This window comes from Diabrotica virgifera, chromosome 4 (assembly GCF_917563875.1).
Source record: "Diabrotica virgifera virgifera chromosome 4, PGI_DIABVI_V3a".
NCBI classification, from domain to species: domain Eukaryota; kingdom Metazoa; phylum Arthropoda; class Insecta; order Coleoptera; family Chrysomelidae; genus Diabrotica; species Diabrotica virgifera.
Window position 1 is genome coordinate 204,124,401 of NC_065446.1, and position 27,501 is coordinate 204,151,901.

At 32.0% G+C, this 27,501-nt stretch overlaps 1 protein-coding gene across 1 annotated transcript in view; it reads left to right on the forward strand.

The window, feature by feature from the left end:
* Window positions 1-27,501, forward strand: part of LOC114346012 (protein couch potato) — a 408,847-nt gene that overhangs the window by 256,994 nt on the left and 124,352 nt on the right. Inside the window, exon 5 of the mRNA XM_050649860.1 lies at window positions 2,254-2,395. Within this exon, the coding sequence (XP_050505817.1) occupies window positions 2,254-2,395 (142 nt within the window). The remainder of the gene's footprint in view (window positions 1-2,253; window positions 2,396-27,501) is intronic.

The window sequence follows — 27,501 nt, forward strand, 5'->3', positions numbered from 1 at the left end:
GGGATAATAACAAGAAATTTGGTAACCGGGAAATTTTTGGGATGAGAAATCTAAATTCGCCACCAAAAATGATGTATTTTCCAGAGGGCTCCACATACGGCTTTCATCGCTCATTAAATAGGTTCAATTTTTGAAGATATTCTTCTTTAGCGGCGAATCGATTGAGGGTAAAATTTGATTGATCCGCGCGCATGCGCACACCGACAGTATGGTATTAGTTGTTATACGGGCTCTGATTGGGTGTTGAAATTTTGAAATGATCTGTCAATAATTGTTCAATATGGAGGTTATCGGTAAACAAAAATATTCTATAATATTAGTTTTTATTGATGTGTGGACAGAAATAAAATCAAATTTATAATTATAGTGACTTTTTAAATAGTTTTGAAAAGCCGCAGGTACGTAATTCTAAATGTTTCAGTTGGAAATACCTAATAGTTTCAATACCTATCTATTTGGAAAATGTAAACAAAATAATGTAGTTACCTATTAGTAGGCAATGCTTTAATTTACATAATCTGATTACGAACAAACTTTCTACAAATCTTCATCTCATATATCGTTTTCTTACTCTATACTTTGTTGTATTTTATTTCGACAAAAATCAAACTAATAATTTTATTAAATTCATATAAATTTATGGTGTAAACGTTTAGTTTGTGTATATTCCCACATGACATATACGAGAGTTTGGTGCAGTTTGAAATGGCGTCAACTTTCGTACGGCGCGGTAGACGTGGAGTGGGTTCAAGCCCCAAGCAAGTTATTATTTCTATTTTTTTTCATAGATTTTATGATTGTAAGTATATTATTATATAATTTTTGAAGATATTCTTCTTTTTTGAAAGTGGTAGATAAGAAAGTTAGTTTGATTTTTAAATAAAATAAGTACAAATAACCTTTTAAGTATATTTACTTCGTTTAAATTACCTATTATATAATAGAAGAATATCTTCTTACGTGCGTAAAAAGTACACACACATTCTTTTTTTTATTACCCACTCTACATACTTCTTGAATCAAAACTTTTATTCTCTTAATATTTTTACTTAAAAAAGGTATACTACATTCATCTCGTTAAACTCAACCATTTTTGAGATAAACGCATTTCAAATCTGCGAGGCAACATAATTGTTTGCGTATTATCATTGTAGTTACACCCGAAAAATAACTTAAAACCATAAAAATTTACAAAAATGTATCCCAAATTTCTTCAAATGGAATTTGCGATACAATGACATAAATATGAGAACTGGCACAATTATTATGGTTTCAAGTTTATTTTTCGGGTCTAACTACAATGATATTATGCACAAAAATATGTTGTATCGCAGATTTAAAATGCGTTTATCTCGAAAAGTGTTGGGTTTAGCGAGATGAATATAGTATACCTTTCTTAAGTAAAAACATTAAGAGAATAAAAATTTTTATTCAAAAAGTCTGTAGAGTGGGGGATAAAAAAACTGAACGTATTAAATACACTGAGAGACGTATCTGGCGCCCTCTGGGTAATACATCATTTTTGGTGGCGAATTTAGATTTCTCATCCCAAAAAACCCCCACTTACCAAATTTCGTGTTGTTATCCCATGCCTGTCAGGAAATACTCAAGAATAAAAAAAATAAAAGTTTAACGTTGACACCCTGTATTTCGGTTATTATCAACTTTTGTACTAAGGTCACTTAGCTTAAATCGACCTATTTTAACTTCAGGAATCTAAGGTTAAGCTATGGCCCATTCTTTACCAAACTTATATACGTCTTATATATACGTCTTACGCCACTGGTATATCCCAATTATATATATAGTCGGTACGCTAAACTCAGACGCAAATGGCTAATGATTTTAGTACGTAACTTTTTTGTTTTTTGCCAATTTTGACAAAATTTGCAAAATTACTAAATATTTAGTAATTATTAACTATTTAGTAATTATTTTTTTGGCAATTTTATCAAATTGGCAAAATTACTAGCTTAAATCACTAGCCAGTTGAGTCTGAGTTTAGCGAACGGACTATACCAATATGACGTATATGTATTGTAAGTCATTTATGTCAAGTGTTCGAAACCAATGAGCAACGATGAACAGCCCTATTGCAATTATTTTATATTTGTTACCGTTTGTGTACCGTAAGTTTCTGTTGGAAAAAATGATATCCAAGATTTTCTAGACATCAAATTTGTCTGCATGATCTGATCTAATATCATGTATCGAATCACACCGAGTCACACTTTTTTGTGGGCAATTTTGCAGCAGGGCGTAAGGTTTGACCCCGACATGCCACAGACCATCCGACTGGAGTTTGCTAAAAGTAATACGAAGGTTAGCAAACCCAAACAGCAAGCTGCTAACGCCGCCAACACGCACCCAACTTTGATGCACCCCCTCACCGGACGTAAGTACACGGCACTTGATTCTGGAGGTATCAACAGATCAACAGTACTGTATAGCGTTTTAAATTATACAATTACATAATTAGTCTAGGCGCCAGAGAGGTCACCGTGTCCTTTTCAATTCTGATGGACAAACTCAACGGTTTCTTATGAATTTTTTGCTGCTGATTACGAATTTCGAGGTTGGATTTCGATCTGAGTGGTTAAAAAATTGTTATAAACAATTTAATTGTTTATAAATTGTTTATAAGGCTCTGGCTCATAAACTAAAAGATATAAAAAATAATGTTTCAAATAAAATTTGTTCGTTAATAAAAAACGAAGAAGAAAACGTTTATCAAACTTAAATCCAACAATTAGAACTCAAGATATTTTAAAATTAGTGCACAATGCAAATTGAAAATTGCAAAATAAGTATTTTTCGAAGCTTCATCGATTGTAACTGGGCTTCTACGCATGCAAATGAGCCTTAGAAGGTCTCATTTTAAAGCTTCATTGATAGGCTTCCAAACAAAGTTTGTTAATTATTTTATCTTCATTTGTTTTAAATTTATACCCGTTTGAAGTTATAATTTTCTTAAAAAAATTGTACATTAATTTGTTTATAAGGGTTTCATGTAAATTTGAGCTATAAACATTTATACTTTAATTAACAATAATGATAAAAGAGCTCAAAAGGAATAATTTGAGCTTAAGAAAATGTTCGTAAATTTATTTTTTGTTAAGATATCGATATTTTAATGGCGCGCTATGAGGCGCAACATCGGCTCACAGTCATGTATTTTTCGACGCTTTATCGATCGTAACTCAGTTTCTACGCATGCAAATGAGCCAAAATGTGATATCCATATAAAAATAGATCGAGTTATTTTGCAGCATCATCATTGCGTATAAAACGAGCATTTATGTTCTGGCGGCATACACACAATTGACGTGCCTTGATGATGCTGCAAAAGAACTAGATCCACTTTATATGGATACTATCCACTATCCACTGGATATCTATATGATATATATTATATCTATATCATATAGATAATTAGACTCTGAAACCCCAGAGAGTTTTAGTTTTACTGCATACAAGAACATACTTAGTACCACCATGTAATTGTAAAAATTGCTAAAAAGAACTTATGCAGATGTAAAAAAACTGATTGATGGATTCGACCGTTACTTGATGGAAGTTCATTTTATCTCACAATAAAACACTGAAAAACGCTTGTTTTTCTATACTTCCACAAAATTTATGACAACTATGGTATTACTACTGCTGTTTCGGCAAAGTGCCTTTCTCAAGTGATATATTTTACAATGTGTTTGCCTTTTTAAGTCTTTAACTGAAGAGGTTGAGGAGTGGGGAGCTGTTTTTCTCGAGTTGGTCATTCAGAATTATATCTGTATTTTTCAATTTATTAATTTCCATTGATTCTAAAAGTGATAGCTTAAGGCCTTTATTTTGAATATGTAGAATTTGAAACTCTTCATTGAAAGAATGATTATGATCTAGAAGGTGAAGTGCGTATGTAGAAGTGTCTGTTTTTCTATTGTTGAAAGCCATTTTGTGTTCTGCTATCCGTTTGTCAAAAGTTCTGCCAGTTTGACCGATGTAAGTTTTCGAACAGTCACCACAAGTTAGTTTGTACACACCACTCTGTAGTTGCTTAAGCAAACATATTAAAAACAATAAAAGCCGAAAGACAAAGCAACTACAGAGTGGTGTGTACAAACTAACTTGTGGTGACTGTCCGAAAACTTACATCGGTCAAACTGGCAGAACTTTTGACAAACCGATAGCAGAACACAAAAGGGCTTTCAACAATAGAAAAACAGACACTTCTACATACGCACTTCACCTTCTAGATCATAATCATTCTTTCAATGAAGAGTTTCAAATTCTACATATTCAAAATAAAGGCCTTAAGCTATCACTTTTAGAATCAATGGAAATTAATAAATTGAAAAATACAGATATAATTCTGAATGACCAACTCGAGACAAACAGCTCCCCACTCCTCAACCTCTTCAGTTAAAGACTTAAAAAGGCAAACACATTGTAAAATATATCACTTGAGAAAGGCACTTTGCCGAAACAGCTGTAGTAATAACATAGTTGTAATAAATTTTGTGGAAGTATAGAAAAACAAACGTTTTTCAGTGTTTTATTGTGAGATAAAAAAACTGAGATTCCCTGTATATCTCGATTCAGATTCATGAAACAAAAAGTTTGTAAAAATAGTATTGATAAATAATATCAACTTATTTTTTAGTTCTGTTTCTGAAATATTAGTTTTTAATGTTTTTTTTTTCTCATTTAGTACAAAAAATAGAAGACAAAGTAAATAGAGCGAAAGGTGATACGAGGTACAGTACCTTTAGAAATGAAAAATTAAGATAACGTGTCTATACATAGAAATTATAATTTGCATCGAGAAGTTAGCGCGTGAACCTTTACGCGGTGAGCCGATCTTGCGCCTCAGAGCGCACTTTTAAAATATTGATATCTTGGCCAAAAATAAACTTACAAACATTTTCGTAAGCTCAAAATATTCCTTTTGAGTTCTTCTATCATTATTGTTAATTAAAGTATAATTTTTTATAGCTTAAATTTGCTTGAAACCCTTATAAACAAATTAATGTGCAATTTTTTAAAGAAAATTATTACTTCAAATGGGTATAACTTTAAAACAAATAAAGATCAAGTAATTCAACAAACTCTGTTTGGAATCTTGTTAATAAAACTTTAAAAATAACACCTTCTAAGGCTCATTTTCATGCACAGAAGCCGAGTTACGATCGGTAAGGCTTCGAAAAATACTTATTTTGCAATTTGCAATTTGCATTGTGCATTAATTTTTTCAATATCTTTAGTTCTGATTGTTGGATTTAAGTTTAGTAAACGTTTTTTTCTTCGTTTTTTTTAACGAGCAAATTTTATTTAAAATATTCTTTTTTAGCTCTTTTAGTCTACGAGCCAGAGCCTTATAAACAATTTATAAACAATTAAATTGTTTATAACAATTTTTTGCAACTTTTAATCAGCAACCAAAAATTCATAAGAAACCGTTGAGTTTGTCCATCAGAATTGAAAAGGACACGGTGACCTCTATTTGGCGCCTAGACTAAATATTATCTATCTAAAACATTAATTTTCTTTTTAGTTCAGTGCAGATCTTAGACCTCTCTAAAGAGCTCAAAAGAGTGAAAGTACGTAAGAGGATGATGGTCTACCTCTGAAACAAAATGAAATATTAACAGTCTTTCATTTTAATATTCAATATATGTAATTATTTATTAACTAAAAGATCCAGTCTTATTTATATATAAAATTATTAATTTAATCTAGTTCTTAAAAAGTGACTGGTGTTTTAAATTGACATTATTAGTCCAGTCGGGTTAGACGAATAACAGGCCTAACCTTGCATTAGGAGCTGCCCCAAATTTTATTTTTCTAATCTTTAGGGAGGATTAATAGTAGTGTAAATTTAAAATCTCAACTGAATTCCGCCGTTGCGTTAGCCGCCATCTTGATTTTAAACGAGAACCGTTTTTGCTCAATAGCTCCGCCATTTTCAACTTTTCGACAAAAAGTATAACAACCAAAATTGTTGAAACTATGATTTTCTATCATTTCTTTTGTTACAAATTTTTCGTGCCGTCGATATTTTCCGAGTTATGGCGGAAAATACTGAGAGTTAGAGCATAATTATTGAATTATCTCGTTTATTATTAGTTTTACGACAAAAATGTTCTTATAGAAAAATAGAGAGAATTAAATTCTACATAATTTTGATTTCTTTCATTTTTTGGCTAAAGTTAATATTTAAGGTAGTACGTATGCGGTAATGGCGCGAGCGTAAGACCTGATTGATTTTGTAGCAATTGTTTTTGTTCAATATCTACGCCATTTTCATCTAAAATTGTTCCAAATATGTTTCCTACAATTTTTTTTAACAATTGTTTTCATGCGGTTGATATTTTCCGAGTTAATTGGGAAAATAGTAAAAAGTGGTGGGGGGAGCATAATTACTGAATTGAATCTTGTTTCCGAGCTGCCCCAAATTTTATAATTCTATCCTTTAGGGAAGATTAATAGTTGTGTAAATTTAAAATCTCGACTGAATTCTGCGGTTGCATTAGCCGCCATATTGATTTTAAAGGAGAACCGTTGTTGCTTAATATCTCCGCCATTTTCAACTTTTCGACAAAAACGGTAGGAACTAAAATTGTTGGAAACGCAATTTCCTACATTTCTTTTCCACAATTTTTTTATGCGATCAACATTCTCCGAGATAAGGGGGAAAATGGTGGAAGGGGAGGGGAAGTATAATTATTGAATTGTCTCATTTATTACTAACTTTACGACATAGTTGTACAAAAACAAAAATAAACATAATTATATTTTATACAATTTTTGAAACTTCCAATGAAACACCAACCAAACTAAGTACATAAAAGACATAAATAATATCTCATATGCATTAAGTTCACTTAATTTTATTAACTAGCGGTTTTTATTGGTTAAATTTGTCTGTCTATAATTAAGTTTCATGTCAGCTAACTTATTTTAATATTTCAACAATTTTTTTTAAATTTGGACCCTGTTTTGGGGAATATCTCTCGAAAAATTGACCCTGGTTCTCTCGAAAAATTGTAGTAAATCGTAATTGCAATAATTTCAGTCCTTACACTTTTTGTCGAAAAGTTGAAAATGGCGGAGATATTAAACAAAAACAATTGCTATAAAATCAATCAGGTCTTACGCTCGCACCTTTACCGCATACATACTAGCTTAAATATTGATTTTATCCAAAAAATTAAACAGATCAAAATTGTATCAAATTTAATTCTCTTCATTTTTGTATAGGTTCAAATTTGTTGTAAAACTAATAATAAACGAGATAATTCAATAAATCAATAATTATGCTCTAACTGTCACTATTTTCCCCCCATAACTCGGAAAATATCGACCGCACGAAATAAATTATAATAAACTAAATTATAGAAAATCGCATTTTCAACAATTTCAGTTTCTACACTTTTTGTCGAAAGGTTGAAAGTGCCGGAGATATTGAGCAAAAACCGTTCTCGTTTAAAATCAAGATGGCGGCTAACGCAACGGTAAAATTCAGTCGAGATTTTAAATTTATACTACAATTGACCCCTAATAAAGATTAAAAAAATTAAATTTGGGGCAGCTCGTAATGCAAGGTAAAATGCTATCGCGACTGGGCTATATTTTCAGTTCTAACGAGTATTAATCCAGTCAATTACCAATATTCGCATAATTTCCTGAGCCTGCACCGAGTTGCACCAAACTTTTCCAACACTTCTCTGGGATATTATTAAAAATGATACCGAGAATCAATGTACTAATCAATTTTAAGCAACTTTTATTCTATACATTTTTTTCTAAAACTGAATAGTTTTTGAGTTATTCGCATTTGAAAATGTCAATTTTTTAACAAAAAAAAGCACTTTTAAAGGCAGTTTTTAGATTACTCAAAATGTATGTATTATATTAACGAAAAACATTTTAATAAAAAATGTAATTTATAAAAAATGAAAAAGACTAGTGGGTTTATGGTGTCTTTAGCCTTAAGACAAACGGACAAATAGCTTATTGAAAGTTGGATCTTCTTCGTCAAATGCCAAAATTGGAAGTTTCAACACGAAATATGAAGAAAACAATGCATTTTTCGTGAAAAACTCATAGAATCTTTTTTGTAGTGCTTGAAAAAATGTTTGTTTCATTTTTTATGAAGTTCTTTAGCACCAATTAATGGAAGAATAAGGTTGGTCCGTTTTTTTTTCAGCGATTAAAGGGAAAATCAGTCCTAAATTATCATCCTAATTAAAAAAAAATGTTACCCCTTTAGAATTCACTTTATTACTGTCCTCGTAATATGGTCCAGAAGTTTGGCAGGTTTAAAATGCTTAGTTTTGAAAAAAAATTGAGTTTGAATTGAGAGGAGGATTTTTGTATTTTTACAAAAAATTCCATTTTTTTTCAAATAAATCAAAAACTATTCGAGACACTTAAAATTTTGCAGGACCTGTAAATCTTGCTTTTCTATATGTAGTTCTGTATGTAGTACGGTATGTAGTTTTTTATTTATTTGAAATTTTTTGTAAAAATACAATATTCTCCTCTCATATCAAACTCAATTTTTTTTTCAAAACTAAGCATTTTCAACCAATAAAACTTCTAGAATATCAGTGAAGGGGTAATGAGTATTTTTAAGTAGGATGGTAATTAAGGGTGGTTTTCACGTTTTTGTCGCTGAAAAAAAAATACAAACTAATCTTATTTTTAAATACAACTCCCTTAGGATTGGTGCTAGAAACTTTTATAAAAATAAAAATAAACATTTTTTTAAACACTACAAAAAATATTTCTGCGCGATTTCCAAGTAAAATGCCTGGGTTTCTTCATACTTCGAGTTGAAACTTTCAATTTTGGCATTTGATGAGGAAGAACCAACTTCAGGGCCTACAGACACCATAAATCCCCCATTATCTTTGTTTTTGTAAGCTACATTGCTTGAAACAATAATTTTTTTTTAATAAAATACATATTTTTTAATTCCCAAAAAACCGTTTGAAAAATGTTTTGTTTTGTTAAAGAATTGACATTTTCAATTCCGATTACATAGCTTGAAAAGTATCGACTTTCACAAAAATTGTGTAGGACCAAAGTTGCTTAAAATTAGGCACTGTATTCATTCGCAGTTTTATTTTTAATGAAAGAAATTTTACCTTAAGAAGGGGTAGCATCAACCCCCAGGGTAAAAGTCCCTACGGCACACGGTCAACGTTGAAGTTGAGAGTAAGTATAACCTATGTCCAAATTTTGGTGCAAATTTGTAGGTGCAGACTCCGAAAATTATGATAGTTACTCCGTATTTTACTCTTATTGACTGGACTATAGGTATATCTAATGTTTTTGTATTTTTATTTTGAATGCATCATTAGATAATAATTACTTTGATGAGATATTTTATTATTACTACTTAGACAAGGCGAAAACGGCGGGTTCGAAGGGAAAAATATTCCCATGAGATTTTTTTGCATAATCACATTCGTGAGATATCCCAGAATAAGGTTCAAGAAGTCGCCCACGTGAAAAGTGGGTCAATTTTTTTTTAACAGTTTTTTTTTAATCAAATTGCAAGAATCAATATTTTTGGCCCGAACAATTTTTTCTTTAATTTTTTGGACCATTCTGGACAAAAAAGGTCTCTTATAATTTTTCTCTAAAGTTGATCGTTTTCGACTTATAAGCAATTTAAAATTGAAAAAAATGAAAAATTGCGATTTTCAAGGCTTAGTAACTGGGTTAAAAGTTATTATTATGAAAGTCAATATAAGACTAAATCAAAGTTTAAAGCCACCCCTACAAGATCCTGAAGAAATTTTTGTCATTATTTTATTACAAAGCTGTTATTTTTAAGTAATAATAATACGCGCCATGCACGTGTGCGGCCGCTGTAAATTCTGAGTGCGAGAGAGAAGCCATTCCAACAGTCCAATTGTGCATCTTACTCGCACTCACATTTACAGCGGCGTCAATATGATCTAACCACTCTTTTTTATTAATTAAAAATAACAGCTTAGTAGTAAATTAATGACACAGATTTCTTCAGGATCATGTAGTGGCGACTTTAAACTTTGATTTAGTCACTTTCTGACTGTCATAAAAATAATTTTTAACCGAGTTATTAAGTCTTAAATATGGCCATTTTCGCGTTTTTCAAATTTTAAATTGCTTATAGCTCGAAAAATATCAACTTTAGAGAAAAATTATAAGAGAGTTTTTTATCCAGAATGGTCCAAAAAACCTAAAAAAAATAGTCCGGGCCAAAAATATTGATTTTTGCAATTTGATTAAAAAAAATTGTTAAAAAAAAATTGGCCCACTTTTCACGTGGGCGACTTCTTGATCCTTATTCTGGGATGTCTCACGAATGTGATTATGCAAAAATATCTCATGGGAATATTTTTCCCAACGAACCCGCCGTTTCCGCCTTGTCTAACTTTTGTTTTGTTGAATCCTTATATTTTGAAGGTACATAATAATAAACTAACAGCACTACAAAAAATGTTGTATAGAAAACACCTTTGTATACAAAAGTACTTGAAGTATATACTTAAACCCACCACTATTTTATAGAAGTACCACCACTATTCAAAAAAACTGTTCGATCTGTTGGTTATCCGAGTCTCTTTTGTAAACCGCTGCCCTTAGATGAAAGGGACAGTTGCTATACCTTCCCGCACACCCTCTCCAACACCATTTTCCACACCCTCCAGGCATCACTTGTAGTCTACTAAACAAAAAAAAATGTGACTAATAATTATAAGAATAGTTTTTTAAGTATTTAGATTTAAGTATTATATTATACATATACAGGGTGGGCCAATGAAAACAGTCCACCTCGATATTTGGCAGTATTTATCAGATTTTAAGGCAATGAGGAAACAGGTCGACTTTTGTTCTAATGGGAACACATTTTTACGACACATACATCTGTCATTTGTCAACCCCCTCGCTTCAACTGTACAAACCCCTTGTTTTTAAATAGGGAATATATCATGTGCGGCACATCATTATAAAGGCATTTACATGGAGTATTCAGAGATAATGATGGTCCACGATTTTTTTTTTTCGATATTTCACCGTCTTTGTAAAAAAGTCACCTCTTAAAAATGAAATGAAACACCTACGGTTTGCTAATATGTCATTTTTTCCGTCATGGACACCATTTTGAGCATGTAATTAATTAACTCGATATTAATTTAAGTAAATTATTTAGAACCGGTTGTTCGAACGCTAATCAAGAAGTTGATTATAATTAAGTCCCCTTAACAACCATCAAATAACAACACCCCTCATTCGTACGTCAATCAGTTGGATGTAATAAATTATTAATTAACATAACAATTATTGACACAGTTGATTAATAAATTTCATAATTGTATTCAAATGTGTTTTCAGCAACCCAAACAAAGTTGACATTGACAGTTGGTGACAGTAATTAAATATTTGATAATGATCAAGTTGGTTCCATTTTTTATTAGCGTTCGAACAACCGGCCCTTAATGTCTCATAATTTCTAACTTACTTAATTTTCGTTACATTACAATAATTATTTATTGCTTTTGCAGTATTTGTTCACTGATATTGTATACTTACATTATAAGTATAATTCACTTTTGATGTGACAGAAAAGAATTAGCAAAACATAGGCGTTGCATTTCATTTTTAAGAGGTGTTGTACTTTAATTGAATTAAGATTTTTTGCAAAGACGGTGCAAATATCGAAAAAAAAACGTGGAAAATCAATATGTCTGAATACCCCATGTAAATGCCTTTCTAATGATGTCCCGCTCATGGTATATTCCTTATTTAAAAACATGGTGTTGGGGAAGTGGAAGGGAGGGGGTTGACACATGACAGATGTATGTATCGTAAAAATGTGTCCCCAATAAAACAAAAATTGACCAGTTTCCTCATTTTCTTAAAATCTAATAAATACCGCCAAATATCAAGGTGGACTGTTTTCATTGGCCGACCCTGTATTTTAGATTTAGTTTTCGTTATATTTTATTAATAATTTCAGCATCGGCGTTAAGGTAAGTTAGTTATAGATGCATAGAGAACCTCATTTGGAGTTTTAATTGAAGTTTGCAATAAAGTTATCGATATTTGTTCAATTTTTATATAATTATTAGCTATTATAGCAGGAAATGATGAAGTTATCATGATATTTTAATGATGTCAATCATATTGTTATCTAGCGTTCCAATTACTCGGTTCTAACTGTGATTTGAATTTACCGAGATAGTATGAATATTTTATAATACCCATATTCATTTTACCTAACTCGTACATATCATTATTTCATGTCAGTATTATTAATGCTGTTACATACACAATTTACTAATAAATTTCAAAAATGTCCATAGGTGAAAATCAAATAAAGTCAAAGAAAAATAAAAAGAGAAGAGACAACTGGATAATAAATAGTGACAAAACAATAAGTTTGACAGAAATCTTGGCATTTAAAAGGTGACCAAGAAAGCAATGAAAGTAGCTTCACAGAGGCACATAAAAATCTATACGATGAACTGAATACCAGTAACCGCGAATGGAAGATATATAAAATAGCCCAAGCAAAATAACAAATTAAATTAAAAGTTAAAAGCTATAAAAGAGAATATAATCATGTTAGATGCATCTGAGAAGTAAATAATAATCTAGCTAGACTAAATTTTAATAAGCATTTGGCAGAAAACCTGTAGAATTATTAACGAAACCAATTACTGCAATGGTGACCAAAATAAGAGATATAGCTCCAGAACTAAAAAGAAAATAAAGAAAGCCATAACCAATCACCAACCAGATAAAATCCATAGACAAATGTGGACAGAGTTAGAAGAAACAGGAACAGGTTAGCTGAAAAGTTATGGAAGTGGAGCAAAAATCGAGCAGCGCAGCGGTATCTTAGAATCGCTGTACAAAAACAGAGATGCTTGCAGTGAGAAACAGTACACAAACTATATAGTTATAAAGCTACTTGGTCATATTATGAGACTATTGGATAGATTAATTGATTGACGGATACGTAAGGTAACTGAATTTTTCGAAAATAAGTTTGGATTTGTACAAGGATGATCCACAGAGCATGCAATTTTCATCGTAGGCAACTGATAGAAAAATACAGGAGTAACAAAACAAACGGTTATATAGTGTTTACTGGTCTTTTTAAAGCATATGATATGGACTCCGAGATATTATACAGTGGGCACTTAATATAAAATGAGTTCCCGGTGAGTATATGGCCATTATGAGTAAGTAAAAACTAGTGTTAGGGCAAATGTCAACTAAGAGCAGAATTCAAAACAAAGTTTCACAGAATCGCAAAAACAAAAAACCCAACCAGAAAAGTATCTAAAGACCTAAACAAAGTACACTAGGCTCTAAAAAGTAGCAGGACTCAAGTACAGGAAATCCAGAAACAGTTAGACTGACACAAAACAATGAATTTTCAATGCATTAGATTCAGCGAATTCCAAAGAAAAATTACAGACATGCAAAACTGGATGACAGATGAAACGATAGAGCTAGTAGGAAAACGCTCACAGATAGAATTCAGCGGACCGCAGAACAAAATAGACAAATAAAATATGGAGGTAAAAAAATAAAAATAGACATATCAACGCTATATGCGATGAAATGGAATACAAGAACAAGCTCATCGTCAGGAACCTAAAAAGTAAAGTAAAGTAAAGCTCTATATAGAGAACTCAAGGTATAAACATAGATAATCAATGATTATCAAGACGGACTCTCAGGACGGACGTCCTGAGTGATATTCCGTCAGAGGAGAAAGTTATAATAGGAGGTAATTTCAATGCACATGTGGGCCAAGCCAAGGCAGGATACGAAGCAATATATGGGGGATTAGGCTTTGGAACTAGAAATGAAGCTGGAGATGACATTCTTGAATTAGCAACAGCATTGGATATGGCGATTGTTAACACATTCTTTAAAAATAGAGAAACTCAACTTATTACCTACAAAAGTGGACAACATCAATCCCAAATAGACTACTACATGATAAAGAAAGAAGACATACGTGAATGCGAGGATTGCAAGGTAATAGTTAGTGAGACAGTAAGCCAACAAAATAAGCTGCTTGTTCTGGACATCGAAGTAAAAAGCGAAACTAAACAAAAATATCGGAGAGGACCACAAAAAATCAAGTGGTGGCTGCTAAAAGATGAGAAAGAAGGTCTTTTCAGGAGAAGAATAGTAGAAAAAATATGTTGGAACATGAAAGAAAGCCCTAATTCAATTTGGAGAAAAATGGCCAGTAGTATTAGAGAGACTGCTATTGAAATACTTGGGAAAACGTCAAGAAAAAAGTTTGAGGATAAAGAGACTTATTGGTGGTCAAACGAAGTACAAGGAAAAATAAAAGAGAAGAGACAATTATATAAAAATGGCAAGAAACCAGATCCGATATAGATCTTCAAAACTATGTGGTGGCGAAAAAGGAAGCGAAAGTAGCAGTAGGAAAAGCCAAAGCAGAAGCGTATTCAAACCTATACGATCAACTTAATACCAGGGAAGGCGAAACGAAGATATATAAAATAGCCAAACAGAGAGCAAAGAAAGCAAAAGATTTTAATCAGATTAGATGTATCCGAGATGAAAATAATAAAATACTAGTTCACGAAAGGGATGTCAAAAAGAGATGGAGAAAGTACTTAGACAGCTTATTAAATTTAGCTTATTAACTTGACAGCTTATTAAAGAATTTGAGAGACAGCCTGTAGAGTCAACGGAGACAGTACCAGCAATGGTCACCAAAATAACAAACGAGGAAGTGGCTCAAGCGCTTCAAAAAATAAAGAAAGGAAAAGCGATAGGACCAGATGATATTCCTGGGGAAGTATGGAGAGCATTGGGAGAGACAGGAACAAGGTGGCTAGCAGGTCTATTTAATAGAATTATGGAAGTTGGACAAATGTCAGACGAATGGAGAAGCAGTATACTGGTACCTGTTTACAAAAACAAGGGAGATATACAACAATGTACAAACTACAGGGCTTTAAAAAACTGCTTAGCCACACCATGAAAATATGGGAAAGAGTAATTGATAGGCGGATACGTGAAGAGACCGAAATATCCGAGAATTAATTTGGCTTTATGCAGGGCAGATCAACAACAGATGCAATTTTCATTATAAGGCAGTTGATGGAAAAATACAGGAGTAAAGAAAAAAACGCGCATATGGTATTCATTGATCTTGAGAAAGCATATGATAGAGTTCCTCGAGAGATTCTGTGGTGGGCACTCAATAAAAAATGAGTCCGTGGTGATATGTACAGATTGTGACGGATATGTATGAGGGAGTAACGACTAGTGTTAGGATAGGTGTGGGAGAGCCTAATAAATTTCATGTGAAAATAGGATTGCACCAAGGCTCTGTGCTTAGTCCGTATTTATTCTCATTAGTTTTGGACCAGATAACAGCGTAATTACAGGGCAACTTTCCATGGTGCTTAATGTATGCTGATGATGTCGTGTTAGTAGGAAATAGTGAAAGAGACTTAGAAGAAAAACTGGAACAGTGGAGGCAAGCTCTGGAGGAAAAAGGTTTAAAACTTAGTAGGACAAAAACAGAGTATTTGGAATGTTGATTTAAAGATGGAGTTACTACAAATAAAATGGTACCTTTGGATGGTGAACTGATTGTAAAAAGCAATAGTTTTAAGTACCTGGGATCGGTATTACAGAGTAATGGAGAAGTAGATGGACATGCATGCAGTAGAATTAGGGCTGGATGGATGAAGTGGAAAGAAGCGAGTGGTGTGTTGTGTGACAGAAAAGTTCCAATGAAGCTGAAGGGAAAATTAACAGCCATAAGACCGGCTATGATGTACGGAACTGAATGTTGGGCAGTGAAGAAGAAAGAGGAACAACGAATGCATGTGGCGGAAATGAGAATGTTTAGATCGATGAGTGGGGTGACAAAGAAGGATAAAATTAAAAATGAGTATATTAGGGGAAGTCTAGGTGTGGCACCAATTGATGCCAAAATGAGAGAGCATAGGTTAAGACGGTTTGGTCATGTTCAACGTCGAGACATTAATCACCCAATACGAAGAATAGCTGAAGTGCAGATTCCTGGAAGAAGTAGGAGAGGAAGACCAAAGAAGACCTGGGTGGAGACGATAAGGCAGGACATGTTGGTAAAAGGGATTGACATTGATATGACCTAGGATAGAATTGTGTGGAGACATGCAATTAGGGAAGCCGGCCCCGCATAGGGATAAGGCAAACAGAATGATGATGATGAATCAATGATTATCAAAGATTACTAAATAATTTCTGAAGCTATTTCTTTGTGACATTTATGTAATTTACTATTCTCATTGGAAAATACGCCACAATTTAAGTAGAAAAATAATTTTATTAACGTTTCGACTTCCACTTCGGACGTCGTTATCTCTTCTAATAATTTAATTTAATCTGACTCATTAATATCTGCAATTAAGACCTATATTATACATTTTAAAGTAGAAGACTTTAAAATTATATTGCCAAGATTTAAGATTTGCGTTCCTGGGACGACTTTATTGAAAGATAGTTCATTCGATTACATGACATCAACTTTAACCTAAGAATATCCGTCACAAAAAGCATAATAGCATTTGATTTATCTTTAAAAAGACAACCACATGCAATGGTGGCAGTAAAATTCTCGTGTTTGTGATTCCATAGTAAATCACGAGGAAAAACCATGAAAAAACCTCATGAAACTATCCCGACATGAAAAGAACTTGACGGGACTTGAATGGACTGAGAGAAATTAAGGAACATTGAAAAAATCAGCTAATAGTTTCATGATATCACGATATCTGCATCAGGTTAACGGCTAAGAAGAAAATTAATTATTAATATTTTTGTAGTTTATCACTGTATAACTGAATGCAGCATTTATTTATTATAACTATGTACTGATTGATAATATAATAAATATTTGCATATTTTTGAAAAAAAAGATATGCATAAATAAATGGACTAGGTACTACATTTTAAACAAAAAGTAACAGTAACTAAAAAAGCAAATAAATGCTCGGGTTCGGAATGTCAGATTCACTAATATTTATCTTTGATTTTGGGACTATATTTATAAAATCGAGATCGATTTATTTATACAAGATTTTTATTGAAGCTCCTTTTGGCTTCTTATCAAATTGCAGTCATATTTCTTATTGATCGTTAAAAATAAAAATACTTCTAAGATTTTATAAATATCTTACTGGAAACATGCAAAACATAAAACCTTCAGTAAAATAAAACATTCGAATTTTATTCCTCCTTACTCTTTCTTACAGATCAGCCTGGGTATTTATAGAACGGAAAGTAAAGAAATTTCGGGAGTCGTACAGTTTTACGATGTTACTCTGATTACTCAAATGCTTGCCTAACTTTTTTGATGTTAAACACTATTAGAGATGGTAGTTTAGTTTTATGGATGTTTGCGTTCTGTAATATATATTCTTAAACTTTACTACAAAGTTTTAAAACGTAGTTTATAAAACTTGAAATGTATCGATAATTTTATGTATTTTTATTATAGTGTTATACAAATATTATCGTTCGTAATCCTGACATAGCACTTTCAGAACATGTCCTCGTAGAACACCACATAATCAGCTTACGTTAAACACGGCATTTCTATCTAGTTTTCAATTTACCCCCACTCTGGCATAATGTTTATTGTATAGGCTTGTAATTAGCAGTAGCAAGCAGCATTGCTGATAGCAGTATCACATGATGCGAGACTTCTATTTCAGCCAAAACTTTCTGTCACATTTTACTAGAATTGCAGTAGAGTCAAACGTCTTCTCGTAATTAACAATAGCTGTCCAGATGTTATGCCTACTATATTCGTTTGTGTTTTCGATTACTGTTCTTGTTACTTCTGTATGATCTATGGTGCTATAAACTTTTCTAAATCTAGACGAGGGCATTTAGCACAAAATAAATCGATTTTTAAATACAGCACATAGAGACTTGCAGTTTTGTGCATTATGTTCAGGATGACGCAAGAAAATAAGTCTACTATCCAAAAATGGGCGGAAATGCATGATTTCACTTTAAATTGCATAAAATGCGTTCACAAATTGATAAATATGTCAAAATGAGTATACTGAGTACAAATTTTGTTATTCGGGGAGTTTTTGGGGTCACTGGACACCAATACGTCATCAGAACCGACCCACAGATCACCTGGTGCCCAAGGTTACTGCAAGGAACGTAATCTTCTGGAATTTCGAGAGGTTTCGGCATTAAATTGATGCAAATGGATTACGCATGAGTTTTTGGAGTCGCTAAACACGAATATCCCACCAGAATTTTCCTCCGGAATACCTGGTGCCCAGGGTTACTACTAAGGCACGCCGTCTTTTGGAGTTTCGATGTTTTTTGGCATTAAATTGATGCAAATGGACTACTCGAGGGTTTTGAGGCCGCTAAACACGAATGCGCAATCAAAATCGACCTCCACAACACCTGGTGCCCAAGGTCACTGCAAGGGACATCATCTTCTTGAGTTACGAGAGGTTTCTGTACTAAATTGATGCAAACGGATTACTCTTGTATTTTTGAGGTTGCTGAACACGAATATGACTTATATGAAAGACTCTGGAGAATCTGGTCACCACGATGAATAACACTATCAAAATAGAAAATTGTAAATCGATCTAAAATGAATAAAGGAGAAACATTGCCAGATATAAATAAGTTTATATTTATAAATAATTAAAGAAATTGAGCCTAACATAGTTATTTTAATAAAAAATCTACAAATAGCAAAAAAAAAATTACAAATGGAACGTTTCCTTTGAACAGCGACTCAGAAAACCTCTGAGTACTCGGTGTATACCAATTTAGTGTCGGAACTCCTCGAAATTCCAAAACATGACGTGCATAGCAGTTACTTGGGCCACTAGAAACTCTGGGGGTCGGTTCTGATTGCATATTCATGTTTATTAAACCCAAAAACCCATGAGCAATTCGTTTGCAACAATTTAGTACCAAAATTTTTCGAAATTTGCCCCGAAAATTGATATGCCTTAGGTACCAGCTGCTCCGGTGTCTGTTCTGATGGTGTAATTGTGTTCAGCAACCTCAAAAAGCCATGAGTAATCTGTTTGCATCAATTTAATGCTGAAACTTCGTGAAACTCGAGAATATGACCAGCTCTTTAGGCACCAGGTGCACCGTGGGTCGGCTTTAATGGCATATTAACCTTCCGCAACCCCAAAAAGCCATGAGTAATCCGTTTGCATCAATTTAATGCTGAAACTTCGTGAAACTCGAGAATATGACCAGCTCTTTAGGCACCAGGTGCACCGTGGGTCGGCTTTAATGGCATATTAACCTTCCGCAACCCCAAAAAGCCATGAGTAATCCGTTTGCATCAATTTAATGCCGAAACCCCTCAAAACTCTATAAGATGACGTGCTGTAGGCATTATGTGCTCCGTGGGTCGGATCTGATAACGTATTTATGTTCAGTAACCCCAAAAGCCCAACAATAATCCATTTGCATCAATCTAGTACCGAAAACTCTCAAAACTCCAGTAGATAACGTGCCTTAGGCACCAGGTGCTCCGGTGTCTGTTCTGATGGCGGATTCGTGTTCAGCAACCCTAAAAACCTAAGAGTAATCCGTTTGCCTCAACGTAGTACCGAGGACCCTCGAAACTCCAGAAGATGACGCCCCTTTCATTGACCTTCTACACCACGTGTACTGGGAGTCAGTTCTGATGGCATATTCGTATTTAGCGACCCCAAAGTACCCTCCAGTAATTCATTTGCATCAATTGCATCAGGTGACGTCCATTGCAGTGGCCCTGGGCACCAGGAACTCCGGGGTCTGTTCTGATTGCATATTTTAGCAACCTCAAAAACCCCCGAGTAATCCATTTGCATCAATTTAATGCCGAAACCCCTCCAAACTCCAGAAGATGACGTCCCTTGCATTGACCTTAGGCTCCAGGTGATCCGGGGGGTCAGTTCTGATGGCGTTTGGATTGTTATACTGATTTTGACATGTTTATGCACTTTTGGATGCAGTTTGTGCACTTTAAAGTGAAATTATGCATTTCCATCCATTTTTGAATAGTAGACTTTTTTCTGACGTCATCCTGAACAGAATGCAAAAGTTGCAAATCTCTACGTGCTGTATTTAAAAATCGATTTATTTGGATGTTTTTAGTGCTAAATTCTCCGGTCTAATCCTGCCTGTTCACGAGGCTGATAACTATCCACGATGCTGTTTGCTTCTTAGAACTTAGCTCTTAATATAGCCTTATACCGTGTCATCCTGGACGTCACTGTTTTATTAAAAAGTAAGCGTACTCTAGATGCTACTTGATTTTCATCTCCTTTGCTTTCTTTGTTGTTATACTCTTGTCAGTCCTATCACTGTCCACTTTATTTTTTTAATTTTTTCTTCTAGTTCTGGCAGCTTTTATTCTAAACTTTGTATCTGTATGTTGAATTTATATAGCTATGTAGCACTTAATTCTGTCATGTTTCTGTGAGTGTGTTATTTATGTTGTTTCGGATATTCGACAGTTCATATGGGACTTTAGTCAATAGATTTTCGACAATAATTATTTATGAGAAAATTTACCTACTATTACAGATGCAATAACAGGGATGTAGTACCTATTCGAGCCAAAATAACCTAGATTTTCTCCTTTTATAAAAGGGGGCTATATAAAGTCATTTGTTTATAAAAGTAAAACAAACGACAGGCATTATAGCAAAATATTATAGAGGAAGAAGTTATTATTTAGCTTAAAAATATTAGTGGAGTCACTGAAGGTGGATATGAGCTATTACCTCCGATTTCGTTGAACCTTTATCGATTTGCATGAAAGTTGGTGAGTGGTTAAAGGATATCTCAAGGAACAAAGGTGATATTGTGCCAACTTGCGCTTTTACTCTGTGGCTGGATGCCACCCCTTCTCGGGGGTGAAAATTATTTTATTAAAAATAACTCCATAATTCGATAGAGGGACAAATTTCAAGCAAAATTTGTTATATAAAGGTATTAAAATAAATCAAACCTTTTTGAGTTATTAAAGATCAAAGATTTTAATTTTTCTTGAGAAAAATGCATGTTTTTAACCAATTTTTCATCAATAACTCAAAAAGTGTAAGTTTTTACAAAAAGGTTATTATTATCAAAATTAAAGCTAATAAAAAATGAAATAAATTCCTTACTACGCATACCTTTTAGTTTTAACTAAAAGTGAGTTATAGGTAATTGAATGTATATTTTTTTCGGCGAGTAAAAAACTCTAAGTATTCAAGCTGAAATAACGGGAAATTGATGCATTTTATAACATAAACTTATTAAACATTTGTCAAAGTACTTAAAAATATCTATCAAATGACTCCCGAACATAGTTAATAGCGTTAAAATTCATGCTCCAAAATTTTTTCAAAATTTATCTTTTAAAAATGTTTCCAAAAAATGTTATTGTTTTTTTTTTAATAACTCCGTTCGTGTTTACGATATCAGGTTATTCTAAAAACTGTTTGAAAGTTAATTCCAAGTGCTATTTAAGCTCCTTAAAGCTAATCTTCTAAACCCTTCACTTTTTAAAAAAATGAAATGTTAAATGACCCCGGTTGCATGGTTCCCACAGCAAAATTTAAGATTTAAATGTTTCTATCTCGGTTATTTTTTACCCTGTAGAAATAGTAAAACAGGTAAAATATTTGGCACAGAAAAAACTAAAATGGTTATATATTAATTATATACTAATTGTATTGGTTATATACTAATTGGTTATACAGTATGTCCCTGTAAGTTGTATCCATATGGAAAACTTTTTTATTAGTTTACGAAAAAAAGTTATTCTTCATAAAAAGCTCTGCATGGTCCAAAACCTAAGATTTAACTATCAAATATCAAATTTTTTGAATATTATACGAGGTATGTCAAAAAGTTTGAATTTCACTCAAGAGTAAAGTAGCTTTATTTCTCACAATATTGAAATTTGCTATTATGAAAAGTTGTTTGGAATTAAAAAATATGTTCTAGCATGCAATTACATCCTTCTAATTAAAAAATTATTTTTTTGAAAAATTTTGGATAACTACCATTATTTTCAGTTATTTCAATTCAGATAACTCTTTTATTATTAATTTAACGAAAAAAAGTTATTCTTAATGAAAAGTTCTGCATGGTCTAAACCCTAAAATACAACCATCATATGTCAAATTTTATCAATTTTATACGAGGTATGTCAAAAAATATGAATTTCGCTCAAGAGTAAAATACGTTTATTTTTCACAATACCGAAAATTGTTATTATGAAAAGTTATTTAAAAACTATGTTTAAGTATGTAATTACATCCTTTTAATTGAAATATTCTGAACTATAAAGGTACTTTACTTTTGATCTAAATTTATCTTTTTTGACATACCTCGTATAAAATTGATAAAATTTGATATAAGATGGTTGTATTTTAGGTTTTAGACTATCTAGAACTTTTTATTAAGAATCACTTTTTTTCGTAAAATTGTAAAAAATTGTTTTTTTTTTAATTAGAAGGATGTAAATACATATTAGATTATAGTTTTTAATTCCAAACAACTTTTCATAATAGCAATTTTCAATATTGTGAAAAATAAAGCTACTTTATTTTTGAGTGAAATTCAAATTTTTTGACATACTTCGTATAACATTCATAAACTATTTTAAATCTGATGGTTGAATCTTAGGTTTTGGACGATGCAGAGCTTTTTATGAAGAATAACTTTTTTTCGTAAAATTAATAATAAAAATGTTTTCCATATGGATACAACTTACAGGGACATACTGTATATAATTTTTTTCGTATATTGAGTATTTTTTGAGTTATTATCAAAAGAATATGAGAATTACAATAATTTTAAAAATTATGATTTTTTAAATTATACCCTTTTTTCAAAAATATGCATTCTAAACCGGTCAATATTATCGAAAACATTACTTATGCTAATATAAAGAAGTTCTTGTAAGTATTACTATAAATTTTAATTTTTGTGGAAATGACGTCTGTTTTATTTTTCACTTTTTCCGAAAAAATTCGAAACAGTTCTTTTATTTTCATTATAACTTGCTTAATTTTGACGCTATTACCTTGTTCTTAAGCTCATTTAATTGGTATTCCAAAGTACTTTGACAAATGTTTTGCAGAAATATTTTATACATTGCATCGTTTTCCCGTTATTTAAGCTTGAATACTTAGATTTGAGTACTCGTCGAAAAAAAAATACACATTCAGTTGCCAATAACTCACTTTGAACTAACATTACATTCGTTCTTTATACGAGGAATGTATTCAATTTTTTATTATCTTTAATTTCAGTAATAATAACTTTTTTGTAAAAGCTTATAGTTTTTTGTAAAAAATAAAATCTTTGGTCTTTAATAACTCAAAAAGTGTTGATTTATTTTAATAACTTTATATAACAAATTTTGCTTATAATTTGTCCCTCTATGAACTTACGGTATTATTTTTAATAAAATAATTTTCACCCCCGAGAAGGGGTGGCATCCACCCCCAGGGTAAAAGCGCAAGTTGGCATCATGTCACCTTTGTTCCTTGAGGTATTCTCTAATTACTCACCAATTTTCATGAAAATCGATGGAGGTTCAACGAAATCGGAGGTGAAAACCTTCAGTGACTGCACTATATTTAAAATAAGAGAAAGTCTAGAGTAAAGATTTATACAATTTAAGAACTAAAGAATTTAGAACTAAATAATAATTTGTTGTCAGCACATATTATTAATATTTACGGGAAAAATTAACCACCTTTTAATCTAAATGTTTTTTCTTTAAAATTTAAAGTCATATATTTTATTATTATGGCAAAATGGGCTTATTTTTGATAGTATTAGACTTATTATAATTTATTGACAATTTCCTCGATACAATCCCAAAAACTATATTTCCGTGCTAGATTAACTATAAGGTTATTAGTCACATTTTGTAATTTTTATGTAGATAACTTTAGGTGCTTAAAATTAACATATATATGTAAATAAGGTTAAAAATATGTTTCAGTATCTATGCGGGACATTTTTAAAATATATTTTGTTTTAAAATTATTTTGTTTTACAGATACGATTGATGACGATTGATTTGACTGTGGTAAATATTACTTCGAAAACTAATCTGCTGTGCGATGTATAATGGCAGGATACTTCCTAGAATAATAAATGTTAAGTGCTTACATTTAAAATTTGTCAAAAATCAAAATGTCTTAAGGTTTCTCAGGAAGAAAGAGGTTTGCAAAACACAGATTGATCAAATCATTACTTAGCATTTTTACTCTAGAAATTATACTTATATTACTTATACTTACACACTTACTTACATATAGTTATATTGTACAGTACATGTCTTAAGATTTTTTAGTTTGTGTATGTGTATTAATAAATATGCTTTCTTTTACAGTTCGATAAAAGTGAAGAATATTTTGGTCTCTATGTGTGCAATCCATCTAAAGTGTTTTATCTGCCTAAATCAAGGTTTCTTTAATAAAGGGCACATTGGGAATTCTGCATCTACTACTATCACTATTCTCAAAGTAGCGGAGTCTATAACATATATATTTAATGCCACCTCCAAAGATGCCACAATCTTCAATGTATCTAATAGGTTAAAAAATCTCGACTTAGGTAGATACCTATATGTCGTGTCATATTGGAGGTAATAAATACCCGTGGGCAATATAGTGCTTAATTTGTTTAAATATATTGCTGATGAGGGTTGTCCGAAATCTTTCTACGCACGTGATAATAACAATCTTTTAAGTAATAAAAACAATTTAGGAAAATTATTTTTCAGAAAACTAGTTAAAAAAATTGAAAACCGTTTAGCGCTTAACCGAATGTTAAGCGTAGTTCATATATAATTTTTTTTCTCTCGTATTTTGATTTAGTCTAACGTTCTTTCAATATTTTGATAAGCATTAATATTTTAATACAAGTATAAAAATAGAAGAGTTTAAAATGGTTTTCAGACTTTTTTAAATATATTCTTGGCACTGATTTCGTTAATTATTATAAATTATTTGATATGACGTAAAAATATCTTTTCCTCATCGATAAAGGTTACCAACATATATGCTAGGTTAGGTTAGTTTCAATATTAGTTGGCGCTTAGCCAACCTTTCACTGGGTTTAAGAGGTTTGTTGTGACTTATCCTTATCCCTACGTTAAAGTTGTCCTTTAAGCCCTGCCTTTTTAACAAAGTTTATTATAGCCTTTGGTGACACTTTTGCGAAGTCTTAGAACTGTAATTGATATACAGTGATAGGCGAGCTAATAACCGGTAAAATAGCACAAAAGATGGAAAACGTATTAACGGCCGATTTCACAAAGTAAAGTTAACTTGTGGTTAAGAGATAACCAGAAGTTACGTCAAAATATGCGTTTTAGTTTCAGGTCAACGGCGAAGTATGGTTAACTCACAGAATTTTTAACCAGAGTTTGGAGTGGGTTACCCTTATGGGTATACCCAGAAGGGTAACGATTATGAAACTGAAACGCATATTTTGGGGTAATTTTGAGGTTAACTCTTAACCACAAGTTAACTTTACCTTGTGAAACCGGCCGTAAGTTGTGAGATAAAGAGAAATGAAACTAATCGAGTTGGGAAATTTAGCGACATTAACCTATAAATTTACATTATATTGATTGTTTTCCACCTTTAGACGTATCGCATGAATTTGGAAACTACTACTGTCACAGTTACAGTTTTAATTGACATACTTCTCTGATACGTGTAAAGGTGGGAAACAATCAATATAATATAAATTTAATGGTTAATATCGCTAAATTTCTCAACTCGACTAGTTTCATTTCTTTTTATCTCACAACTTAATACACGTTTCCCATCTTTTGTGCTATTTTGCTGGTTATTAGCGCGCTCATCACTGTATAATATTTTAATGTGTTGAGCCTGTGTTGAATTTAAAAAATATGACCTCCATAGAGATACTTGGGGTAGTCGAGATCGCTCCTATTGTGATTAAGCATGTTGCTTATTCAGCTTGTTTCTGGTAGTCTCTTGTTGGCAGTTAAACCGCTATACGAGTACTAGTGAGCCATACCTAATTATAGGTCCTATTGGAATCATGTATTGCTAGTATATCTGTTTGGTTTTATACCAACATATAAATGTTTACTATACTCTGTGTGACAATTAAAATGGAACACCCATTAAAAATCAAAATTTTCTCAAATTTTCTTCTTCTCTTTGATGAGACTAGAGACTAATTGTTTCTGGTACTTGATCGTAAGACCTTTTTCCTGTCTCACTTTGCCAGCGACTCTGCTAGTTCTTCCTCTGGACGCATTGCATCCATTGTACGTGCCAGTTTATTAATAACGTTACATTTTTTTACCAGTTTTGTTTTGGCAAGTGAGTCTTTTTATTATCAATATTAGCCACCTGACTGTCGGTAAATATTAGTGTACATACTTCAGCATAAAATATTGTAGACTGGCGTCCTAATTTAAAGCATTTACCGAATTTAGTTTTCTTGCAATACTTCCCATCATTTAACAATATTTGGTGCCCGCGGATATAGAAGATAAAATATTAGAGAGCAGATGCAACAAAAGATAGATACAAAGTTTACTACTTTTTAAACAATTAGAATAATTGAAATAAAAAATATTTTAAATCTAAGACTTTTCGTTATTAAACTGCTTTCTGGCTGCATCCCGTATCTCCGGATTTTACAATATATAATCACAGAGACGACGAAAATCGGAGAAAGCAAATAGAGGACACTTAGGCCACGCATTTACCTTCTCTTACATCTAGCCTTACTGATTCTTACTATGTAATTTATCTATAATTTGGAGGCCATTTAAACTGCTTCTGCTTATTTGTGTCTCTGTATTTTTTACACTTTATTCTAATTCTATGTACATTCAGCGAATTAAAAAAATACTCCTTTTTTTTAAATGATCTAGTCACATAGGTGGCCTAATTACTTCGGTTTTAATTTGTTCTGTTAGCAGGCAACTTAATTTATAAATTTAATTTTTTTTTTTAATTTTTGCCGTCCTTATTTCTCAATGTTTTAAAATAATTTTCGTAAAAAATGACAAATAAAAATCTATAGTTAACTATAGTTATTAAAAAAAGAAAATGTATTAGCATTTGGGTATTAAGATTTCAAATCCAATATTTCAAAAATGGTAACGAATTATAATTCACTGGTTTCATTCAGTTTATTAGGGATTCCTGTATTCTTTAACTTCTATATTCTTTAAATAAGTATGTAATTGAAAATATCATCCGTACAATAACTTGACATTTTAAAGTACTATTTCCAAACAAGGAAATTCACAGAAATTATATACAGTAAGGTCTCTTTTTATGCGGAGTATTTTAATGCGATTTTGAAGTTTTGCGGTTTGTATTTCATCAAAAAATTTCTATTATTAACAAATAGTAGAAATTAATATTACCTATTCCCATCCAGATGTTAGTAATC